Genomic DNA, 12,675 nt, shown 5'->3' with positions numbered 1-12,675 from the left:
TTGTTCACTCGTGTCCATCTCCGGTGGACAAAGGGAGGTGCCTGGAGAATGGGGGAGGGGTGAGATGACGGGGCGGCACGCGCTGCCACAAATCAACATGGCAGGTGCCCGAATCTAAATGAGCTTTCTCATTAGCATCACAATACACAGCGCTACTGATCTAGAGGCACTGCAACAACCAATAGGAGAGCTGAATCAGATCGTATTCATCTCTGTCTGTATTGCAGAGCAGAATTAGGCTATTTCATAAATGTTTTATAGGCACAGTCAGAATAAGGATAAATTATATCAGAAACAGCCATGTTTAAATTGCAAATATAACTGAGGCATGCTACATGTTGTTCCAAACCTTTCGTTCTTCTGTGGAACATCAAAAGATAAAAGCATGTCCGTACAATGAAAGTCAATGGGGTCCAACATAGTTTGGACCACAATGTTGTTTAAAATTAAAGAAAGTTTAATGATGGTGAGCAAACAAAGTTTTGGTTGAATTTTCCCAATAACATATTTTCACAGATAGACTTTTTACAACTTGCCATCAAGAATAACAATTACTATATTAGAGCCACAAGTATGGGGAGAGGCTCGAAATATTCATTTTTGCATCAAAAACTTCCAATACATTGTTTGATGTCTAAATGTCTTGACTCATGCTGAGTCTTTAGTTTAATGGATTCAAAAGTGTTACATTCGGCTTCTATAAGTGGCCAATAAGTGTGTGATCACTATCATTTCTCATTAAAATGTTGCCATGGTGGTTAAATATGATTTGTTTGACCAATGGAGATGCTGATTTGATTGATAACTGGAGGTTATTCCATTACACTTTATTTACTACACTGTAAAATAAAGTTGTAAATAAAACAGATTATTGGAGTATGTTAATACTACGTAATACTATTTCAGTCTTTCTACTTCTCATGTTTAATGTGTTATCGTATTTTGTGAAATTAAAGACATTTCCGAGTGAAAATTGTTTCAAATGAAATCCTAAACCAATTTTTTTCAGAGCCTTACAATGCTGGTACAATCTGAATGTACCTAATGAATTTACATTTTACATTCTAATCTGAGATGGATGAACTAACAGTAAACTAATCCACCGTAGGTGGCACACGACACGTGCTGCTCCACATTTTCTCCTGGTGCATCTCAGGTTTCTGTGATGCAGTTTTGAGTTTTAGTTATCCAACATCAATAATCCCCTCAATCGCCCTTTTTTATTTCTTTGTTTTGTGTATATACCATATTAAAGGGCGCCAGCAAGTCCACATATCTCTTTTAAGTATTATTTATTAATGTGTTACCCAAGCGTAAAATGAGGCTACATGTTATTGCTGCAGAACCATTTCTTCAGACAGCTTTGACCTGTATTCTCCATTAGTATATGCCACTGATCTATAATAGCCAGAGGAAAACGACTACAGCATCAATACTTGACTACACCAGGGATTTTATTTAACATAAATCTGAACTAATAAAATCAGCAATTATTTAATATGCCTGAACCACCGTAAACACAGACATTAAACAAGAAACGTAATTTAAAGGGTCAAATTAATTAGTTTTAAATAATTCCTTATGGTTCAACTTTGCTTTTTTTTTTTCAGTGATGTAATCATGATGTATTTAAAAATATACACACGCTCTTATCTATTTTTTGAGTCAAAAAACTTTTTGAGAGCCACATACTACACCAAGTGAGCACCATATTTCATAAATCATAATCATAAACAAAGCTTATGAAACACCCACATAGACAGGCAAACAGCAAAACGTTGATATTCCAAAGATACTCCCATGCAACCAGAAGAGCATTAATGCATGAAATCTCATACGACCATATGGCGTGAAGCCTATAAATCAACTTCTGATGTCTTTTTTTTAATTAATAAACCTGTTTGCATGGTTTAAATTATATCATTTTATTCTATTTCAATCAGCTCATTTAAAAGTGCAACATAATAAAGTGTTGATGTTGAATAGATGAAGAGTCACATGCTGACGCATAATAAGATCATTGAACACACACATATACACACACACACACGCACACATTAATGTACTCACGGGCTCCTGCGCTGAGCTTCACATAAACACTCCATATCCACAATATCAGCGGCACCTCCAGTCCGACAATCCGTCGCATTCTCACTTTTTTCCGATGTAAACAAAGAGAACCGCGACGTTTTGTCCTTCCTTCACTCGCACCCTCCCTGCACGGAAGGGAAGCCTCAGGACTGGCGCTGTTTCTGCGAGATATACGTGCGCAATACAGCCAGCTTTCCGTATCTCCCAGCAAGAAAAGGTATCGGAAATCGCATTGTTTGTCAAAGCATTTCTTGGAGGAATATCGTTCCACTGAATGCTCGCATTGTTACACTAGAGGAGGGTTTCCGGGACGGTCGCTGTCCAGGTGCTGAAGTTAATGAGGTCTCACGTTCCCCCCTCTGCGGGTGAAAGTGGTACAGTCCACCTGCACAGTAATGCTCAATGAGCCGCTGAAATATATGAACAGAGGGGTGGGCAGTTCTTAAAGGGCAAATACATGCAAAAATACGTTTATGTTACTTGCCGTCATGTGGTTCCAAACATGAATGTTTTATTCCTGAACGGAACACAAAACAAGAGGTTTTGAAGAGTATTCATGCTGTGAATGGGGGAAAAGGGTCACACATAGTGCACATGCCTTGTGCACTCCACTCCAAGTCTTCTGAAGCCATATAGCTTACTGTGAGAAATAGACTGTGTTTTAAACGTACACTGATAACTTCAATTAATTAAAAAAAAAAATTCTCATTTGCACTTGTGGGGGCAAAATACATCCATGTATCAAGATACTCCCTTGTATCCCATGTGATGCGTAAAACACGAAAATGAACCTAATCGGTTCTTGCTGAAGCTCAAACGTGATGTGTAACACGAGAATGAACCTCATTGGTTCTTGCTGAAGCTCAAACGTACTGCGTGCGTAACACGAGTATGAACCTCATTGGTTCTTGCTGAAGTTCAAACGTGATGCGTAACACGAGAATGAACCTCATTGGTTCTTGAGGAAGCTCATATGTGATGCGTAACACGAGTATGAACCTCACTGGTTCTTGCTGAAGCTCAAACGTGATGCGTAACACGAGTATGAACCTCATTGGTTCTTGCTGAAGCTCAAACGTGATGCGTAACACGAGAATTAACCTCATTGGTTCTTGAGGAAGCTCAAACGTGATGCGTAACACGATAATGAACCTCATTGGTTCTTGCTGAAGCTCAAACGTGACGCGTAACACGATAATGAACCTCATTGGTTCTTGAGGAAGCTCAAACGTGATGCGTAACACGATAATGAACCTCATTGGTTCTTGCTGAAGCTCAAACGTGATGCGTAACACGAGAATGAACCTCATTGGTTCTTGAGGAAGCTCAAACGTGCTGCGTAACACGAGTATGAACCTCACTGGTTCTTGAGGAAGCTCAAACGTTATGCATAACACGAGAATGAACCTCATTGGTTCTTGAGGAAGCTCAAACGTTATGCATAACACGAGAATGAACCTCATTGGTTCTTGCTGAAACTCAAACGTGCTGCGTAACACGAGAATGAACCTCATTGGTTCTTGCTGAAGCTCATATGTGATGCGTAACACGAGAATAAACCTCATTGGTTCTTGCTGAAGCTCGAACATGATGCGTAACACGAGAATGAACCTCATTGGCTCTTGCTGAAGCTCATATGTGATGCGTAACACGAGAATGAACCTCATTGGTTCTTGCTGAAGCTCATATGTGATGCGTAACACGAGAATAAACCTCATTGGTTCTTGCTGAAGCTCAAACATGATGCGTAACACGAGAATGAACCTCATTGGTTCTTGCTGAAGCTCATATGTGATGCGTAACACGAGAATAAACCTCATTGGTTCTTGCTGAAGCTCATATGTGATGCGTAACACAAGAATAAACCTCATTGGTTCTTGCTGAAGCTCATATGTGATGCGTAACACGAGAATGAACCTCATTGGTTCTTGCTGAAGCTCAAACGTTATGCATAACACGAGAATGAACCTCATTGGTTCTTGAGGAAGCTCAAACGTTATGCATAACACGAGAATGAACCTCATTGGTTCTTGCTGAAGCTCATATGTGATGCGTAACACGAGAATAAACCTCATTGGTTCTTGCTGAAGCTCGAACATGATGCGTAACACGAGAATGAACCTCATTGGCTCTTGCTGAAGCTCATATGTGATGCGTAACACGAGAATGAACCTCATTGGTTCTTGCTGAAGCTCATATGTGATGCGTAACACGAGAATAAACCTCATTGGTTCTTGATGAAGCTCAAACATGATGCGTAACACGAGAATGAACCTCATTGGTTCTTGCTGAAGCTCATATGTGATGCGTAACACGAGAATAAACCTCATTGGTTCTTGCTGAAGCTCATATGTGATGCGTAACACAAGAATAAACCTCATTGGTTCTTGCTGAAGCTCATATGTGATGCGTAACACGAGAATGAACCTCATTGGTTCTTGCTGAAGCTCAAACGTTATGCATAACACGAGAATGAACCTCATTGGTTCTTGCTGAAGCTCAAACATGATGCGTAACACGAGAATGAACCTCATTGGCTCTTGCTGAAGCTCATATGTGATGTGTAACACGAGAATGAACCTCATTGGTTCTTGCTGAAGCTCATATGTGATGCGTAACATGAGAATAAACCTCATTGGTTCTTGCTGAAGCTCAAACATGATGCGTAACACGAGAATGAACCTCATTGGTTCTTGCTGAAGCTCATATGTGATGCGTAACACGAGAATGAACCTCATTGGTTCTTGCTGAAGCTCATATGTGATGCGTAACACGAGAATAAACCTCATTGGTTCTTGCTGAAGCTCAAACATGATGCGTAACACGAGAATGAACCTCATTGGTTCTTGCTGAAGCTCATATGTGATGCGTAACACGAGAATAAACCTCATTGGTTCTTGCTGAAGCTCATATGTGATGCGTAACACGAGAATAAACCTCATTGGTTCTTGCTGAAGCTCAAACATGATGCGTAACACGAGAATGAACCTCATTGGTTCTTGCTGAAGCTCATATGTGATGCGTAACACGAGAATGAACCTCATTGGTTCTTGCTGAAGCTCATATGTGATGCGTAACACGAGAATAAACCTCATTGGTTCTTGCTGAAGCTCAAACATGATGCGTAACACGAGAATGAACCTCATTGGTTCTTGCTGAAGCTCATATGTGATGCGTAACACGAGAATAAACCTCATTGGTTCTTGCTGAAGCTCATATGTGATGCGTAACACAAGAATAAACCTCATTGGTTCTTGCTGAAGCTCATATGTGATGCGTAACACGAGAATAAACCTCATTGGTTCTTGCTGAAGCTCAAACATGATGCGTAACACGAGAATGAACCTCATTGGTTCTTGCTGAAGCTCATATGTGATGCGTAACACGAGAATGAACCTCATTGGTTCTTGCTGAAGCTCATATGTGATGCGTAACACGAGAATAAACCTCATTGGTTCTTGCTGAAGCTCAAACATGATGCGTAACACGAGAATGAACCTCATTGGTTCTTGCTGAAGCTCATATGTGATGCGTAACACGAGAATAAACCTCATTGGTTCTTGCTGAAGCTCATATGTGATGCGTAACACAAGAATAAACCTCATTGGTTCTTGCTGAAGCTCAAACGTTATGCATAACACGAGAATGAACCTCATTGGTTCTTGCTGAAGCTCATATGTGATGCGTAACACGAGAATAAACCTCATTGGTTCTTGCTGAAGCTCATATGTGATGCGTAACACGAGAATGAACCTCATTGGTTCTTGTTGAAGCTCAAACGTTATGCATAACACGAGAATGAACCTCATTGGTTCTTGAGGAAGCTCAAACGTTATGCATAACACGAGAATGAACCTCATTGGTTCTTGCTGAAGCTCAAACATGATGCGTAACACGAGAATGAACCTCATTGGTTCTTGCTGAAGCTCATATGTGATGCGTAACACGAGAATAAACCTCATTGGTTCTTGCTGAAGCTCAAACATGATGCGTAACACGAGAATGAACCTCATTGGTTCTTGCTGAAGCTCATATGTGATGCGTAACACGAGAATAAACCTCATTGGTTCTTGCTGAAGCTCATATGTGATGCGTAACACAAGAATAAACCTCATTGGTTCTTGCTGAAGCTCATATGTGATGCGTAACACGAGAATGAACCTCATTGGTTCTTGCTGAAGCTCAAACGTGCTGCGTAACACGAGAATGAACCTCATTGGTTCTTGCTGAAGCGCTCAAACGTGATGCGTTACACGAGAATGAACCTCATTGGTTCTCGTATGCTTGAGCTTTCGTGTACCACAACTAATGTGTGAGGTGATGAATGTTTATATGTGAATAAAAGCCTAAATTCAATCTGTTCATCAAATGAATAAATCATGTCCCTTCAGAAAATTTGGTCAAACCGCTGAATCATATGGATTAGATGTACAATCTCTTTATGAACTTTGTGTTCCGAGAGATGAACGAAAGCTCCGGATTTGGAACGACGTGAGGGTGAGTAATTAATGACAGAATTTTCCTTTTTCCATTTAAGAAAAGGCATTCATCAAATGAAACTGATTAAAAAAATCAAATGGGAATAAAAAAAAATGCTCTATTAGAAAACATAATATCTAAAAAAGTTTAATCCTTTTTATGAAGTGAACTAAACTAAGCTTGAATATAAATGTGAAATCTACATGATTTCTCTGAAGATGCCCTGGGGCAATTAGCGGAGGCCTTTGAAATTCCCTCCAAAACAAGGGAATTTGATAAGCACCTGCAATAAGAGTCACCATTCTGATCTGACACCAATGTAAAGACCTGATTGTTTAATGAGAAATCACACGCCAGCACTTGCTCTCTGACAAACTACATGCTAGTCAACAGAAATAAAAGAGTAACCACTAAGAGGCGACAAAACACCATCTAGTAAAAACTTGCAGCAAGCCCTATATTTTTTGCATCAGGTGCATACAAATCATGGCCTTTGCTTTTTAATGTAAAAACAATGTTTTGCTATTAAACAAAACAGAAGGGCTGCACAGATTCAATGAAATATGATCATAAAACAAACAACAGACGTAAAAGCCTTCTGGAGTCAAGCTAAAAAGTTTTCCACATCCCACTCTGTCATTTGAGCTGTAAATGCATGGAAAACAATTCAAGCTAATCTAATTTACTGTAATATACATCGAAGGCATGCAGGTTTAAGATTTTAGACCACATCTGAAATGGATTGCAAAACAGGAAAGCTCGATGATCCATGTTTTGGCATGCAAGCTGCTAGTACGCTAAAGCCAGTGAATTCTGCCTGGATAACCCCATTCAGCCCTGCAGTGTACGTCAGCATTTCACAACCACAGCCGAAGACACTTCCAGCCAGTGTACACCTCTCATGAAATGACCTCTCTATAAATTGAGTGATCTCAGACTATATACTGACCCCAAAACAGACCATGTTTTGGTTAATCAGATGATGTCATACAGCTTATCTGCAAGAATTCAAACTCTGTTCAGTGTAAAATAAATAAATATCTGGTTTTGCTTAATTGTCTATAAAAAAAAAAAAGAGGTTTGACACATGACATTGCTTGCCTTGTGCATCTTAAAATTCAAACAAGAAACATTCATGCTGCCTTCTCTCATTTTAAACCTCTCTCTCCAGCATACTACTCTTTCTATTTATGCACAATACCTGTTTGCTATGTTGAAACACATTCTGTATTGATGAATAACTGGTTGACTTACTGTTACTATACTGTTTTCTATAATGCAATGCACCTGACCTTCCATTTTCAGCATGATAATGAAGGATTCAAAAAGGGGGTTTGTTGCAATTATGCCATAGACGAACCAAAAGAGCTCTTTAAAGAGCCATTGTTTTACTTTGTCTAAAGAACATTTTAATGATCTAATGAACCCATTTCCACTGTAAAGAACCTTTAGTGCAATGGAAAGTTCCATGGATGTTTAAGATTCTTCATAGAACCACAGATGCCAACACTGTAAACCTGAATAAGTTGGCAAAACTCAATAGGTAATCAGTTTCATCAAAAATTTTAAGGTAAGAAACTCAAAGTTTAAGAAAGCAGAACTGGCAGATTTTTATTTTCTACTCATACATTTTAATTGCTCTTGAAATATTTGAGTAAGCTAACTCATTCATTTAACTTTAAATTATCATGGAATCTCAACTTAAATATTATTAGTAGAGGAAACTTGGCTATAGCATTAACTAGCTAATTCAGCGAATGCTAACTTGCTATTTGGTAGCACAATGCTTTGATAGTTTTAGCATAGCATGACAAATGCTAAATGAGTATTTAACATAGAATATTTAACATTTATCTGTTCTCAAACCAAGCTCATGCTTCACTCACCATGATGGTAATCCCCCCCTCCCCCCCTCCCCCCCCACACACACATAAATATGTTACACAAATAACATATAATAATTTTAGCATTTACTCTCCCTTTCGAATGCCATGGCAAAGCAAGCTGGGAAATAGAAATCCCAGCCCAGTTTCAGTTCAATTTAAGTTTGTCTGAATTAAAAGAAACAAGTTCATAAAACTCAAAACAAAAAAATTCTGATTACTTAAACCGTGTCATGCAGTTTTGTAAACTCAAAAGAAAAAGGAAGTTCTAAAAACTCAAAAAAGTTCATTTGAGTGAACTAATTTGTTTAATTTAAGGAGTCATTGCACAATTCAGGAGTCATCAAACCAGCAAAATGAGCCACAATGCACACACTACTGAAACACACAGTAAGAACAGCTGAGGATGAAGAAACAAATCTAATGAAAGAGTGACTTTCAAATGGATAAATCACACCTCTAATCAAATGTCTTATTGGGGAGAAGTGTGTTATTATTACTTTTCAGTCCTGGCTATATACAGGTCAACCAAAATCATAGAGACATGAGGCATGAATATCTAATATTATTATTAAAAAGAGTAAATAATGGACTCATGACTAACTCGAGTTTTGTACAAGCAAGAAACACTTTTAATCATGTTCAGCTTTGAGCAACTCGGGTTATGATAAAAGAAAACCATCTGCTCCTGGCATTGTGAAAGCATAAATCACAGCTGTCACTGACAGATATTCAATTATCATGCAAATCAGGGTCAAAGAATATAAGGATACATCTAGCCGAAAATCCGGCTGAAATGACATTCTAAAACTTTTGTACATTACAAGCCAAATTTTCAATTTATTTGATGTTTTGTCCATGTCATTTGTTAGATTAAGGTACAGATTGTCATTGTTCAAATCTAGGTGACATATTTGCATAATCGTCATGTAAGTACTGTGCATATGAGATACATTTACATATACTCCCAAGTACTTCAAAGTTAACCTTGGTATTATAATGTTAAATGTCCTATAAAAACAGCTTTTTACGGGACTGTAATATTTCGGAATGAGGTCTTGTGATTTTTAGACCTTTTATTCAACTGTGAACTGAGCTTTAAAATATTCAGCCTCTGCTTGGCAACAGATTTACACAAACACAGTGCTAAACGAAAAGGACCACGGGCAGCCAGACAATAGATGCAAATGTGAGCAAAAAACACGAAGGATAGAGGCGGACAGAATGGAGTGATTTCTGGTGTTGTAAGTTTTACAATAAACGTGTACACACACATGCAGACACAAATCTCCTGCTCTTTTATAGTCAACCCCGGTTTAGCCCTCTGTGGACCTGGAAGCCTTCCATCGTCCTCCTGGGTCGCCATGGCGACCTGAACAAAGACCTCTCAGCCTCATTATTCCTTTTGAGAGTAAAGTGTGCCAAACTCATTCTCTACATGGAGCGTATGAGAACACTGTGGAAGTTTTTACTGTGACTAACACCTCTCTCAGCTCCCTAACAAACTCATGAAGCATGTTTCTTACCCAGTTTTCTAACCTCTTTGTTCCCTGGAAAAAATGCAGTACCAGTCCTATCAATCATGTTCCATTACTAATAAACATCGACATTGCTAAAATAGCCTATTTAACATATTTTTTTTTTTTTTTTTTTTCATATCTACAAATTCAGAAAAAAAAGGGAAAATAAGACATTCAAATGTTTACAAATATTAACACATTTTACGTTACACAAAATAAACCAGTGACGACACTTTATTGGCACATGCTCAGTCAAGTCTTTCTCAGCCTGAGAAAAAGATGTGTGATCATTTCACTTTGTGAGAAATTTTAACAAAAATGATTTTGAATTTTATAAATAAAAATGTATTTTTTGGGATGTCCAGTAGCCTAGTTTCCTCTGCTCTTATCTCTATTGATGCATTTTAATTCAAAATGGTTTGACGGAGCTGAAAGTTTTAAACCGGTTCCTCATGTGCCTTTGCGAAAAAGATTCAGTAATTTGTTTGTGAGTCAGGCTACACTGCTGTGTTTTTGATTCACTGAGTCGGTCCTGATAGGACACGAACATCTCAGAGACGTCTATTTGATGTCTGCATTTATATCTGCAAGATGTATTGAGATGTATTGAGTGTTTGCTCATCTGCAATACATCTCTCAGAAGTCTCCTGTCAGATGTTTATCAGATGTATTTACACAGCAAATGTTTTCCAGATCTCCAGATCTTACAAACGTACACTACCTGTGCTTTGTTCATGAGTCAAACTAAACTGGTGTGTTTTTGATTCACTGAGTTGATTCACAAGAGTCATTTGTTTAAGAATCAGACTACACTGGTGTGTTTTTGATTCACTGAGTCGGTCCATAAGAGTCATTTGTACATGAACTGGACTACACTGCTGTGTTTTTGATTCACACTTGGTCCATAAGAGTCATTTGTTTATGAATCGGACTACACTGGTGTGTTTTAGATTCAATGAGTCGGTCCATAAGAGTCATTTGTACATGAATCAGACAACACTGGTGTTTTTATTCACTGAGTCGGTCCATCAGAGTTATTTGGTCGTGATTTGGACTACGTGTTTTTGATTCACTGCGTCGGTCCATAAGGGTCATTTGTTCATGATTTGGACTACATTGGTGTGTTTTTGATTCGCTGAGTCAGTCCATAAGAGTCCATAAATCATAAATCGGACTACGCTGGTTGCACTGTAGGCTTAGGCTATGTTGCTGATTCACAACAAAGGCTCGGCTCAAAAGAGTAATTTGTTTGTGAATTGGACTATGTTGCCTGGAATTTGTTTGTGTTTTGTTTTTGCATGCAGCCCACAGGGACATGTCTATAGGCTTCACTTTTGACTGTTCTTGTGTAAGACACTGCCCTTGTGTAACTTCTTCTTTCCATTATGCTATGTGTACACCGTGGACACACCTAGTCAAAATAAGAATTAGACCTTGGACACATTGGTACACTCAAACGCATGACGCACACTGGAGCACATACATTTGCTCACACACATCTCCTACTTGTTACTATACAATTCTTTGACCTCTGAATAATATGATTGGATGCCCAGGATATCCTGGATGTTATTCCCTGATCGTGTGTTTGTAAATGTAAAATATATCTATACAGTTACTTGGATGGGATTGTGAATGCATTGTCTGTTAGCTACACCATTAACCAAACCTTTTCGTTGTTGGGTCAATTCTTCTTCAAACAGATTCTAAAAAAATTATTTTGTAATACTAATCAATAGTAGGCCTACTATTAACAAATATCAATAATAATATTAGGCTACTGATATACTGTATATATATATATATATATAGCTCATTGCATTGTGCTTTTACAGGGAAAACTGTTTACTTGAGACATGTTTACCTGAGTTTCCATAGCAACAGGACATGATGATCAGTGGGAGATAAAACAAACAAGCTTTTCAACCTAGTATAGGCCTGAGGTTAAGAACCAAGGGTTCATAAAAAATAACATAAAAAAAAAAAAATACAACACTTGCTGTAAAACATCTGTCTCGCCTACAGACTGAATATCTTACTAATATATAAAGTATAAAATTAAGTAATTTAATATGGAAGTGTAAGGCCTGAGAAAAGACAGTGTTAACAGACAAGCATGTTCCCTGTAAAGCAAAATTGAATTAACTCTTCAACTGAAGCTAGGCCTATTTCAGCTTCCAAAAAAAGCTCAAGAATGATGTTTGTGCAACTCAAGGGTCTATTTGTCTCTTAACTGGATGATTAGTCTAGGATGAAGTAAACAACTGCTGTGATCTCGTCTCCTTCTGCAGCCTCACTTTACAGGTTGAAATATGTCTTAAAATAGCAGGAAATTACTCTGCAAAATATGTATGATCTGTGTGTTATACAGAATTTGTGAAACAACGTTTAAGCTTTCACAAGATTAGTGTATAATTCGAATGGACCCTGTTTATCACAGAGACCTTCAAGTGAGCTTGGATAGTTTAGACATGACAAAAAATCATTTGATTGTCATTTATAAGGCAAAAAAACAGACTGAAACAACTAAATAGTCTTTATTCACACATAATAACCAAAAACTAATATTTTGTATGGCGTCCTTTGATAACAGCTTACATTCTTGCTTGCATTGTTTTTAGGCCTACAGCATTTTTCCACACTCACTGTTGTTATTGTCTTCCAGAAAGTTTCTTGTTGTTCCCAAAGACTTGCTTTTGATT

The 12,675-nt window shown here is 38.1% G+C and overlaps 1 protein-coding gene across 1 annotated transcript in view; it reads right to left on the bottom strand.

Annotated features, from left to right (window-relative positions):
• Window positions 1-2,416, bottom strand: part of cntnap2b (contactin associated protein 2b) — a 42,296-nt gene extending 39,880 nt beyond the window's left edge. Inside the window, exon 1 of the mRNA XM_084411981.1 lies at window positions 2,071-2,416. Within this exon, the coding sequence (XP_084268107.1) occupies window positions 2,071-2,149 (79 nt within the window). The 5' untranslated portion in view covers window positions 2,150-2,416. The remainder of the gene's footprint in view (window positions 1-2,070) is intronic.
• Window positions 2,417-12,675: the final 10,259 nt, after the last annotated feature.

Source organism: Rutilus rutilus, assembly GCF_951802725.1.
Source record: "Rutilus rutilus genome assembly, chromosome: 6".
NCBI lineage: Eukaryota > Metazoa > Chordata > Actinopteri > Cypriniformes > Leuciscidae > Rutilus > Rutilus rutilus.
This window is presented reverse-complemented; position numbering and strand designations above follow the sequence as displayed.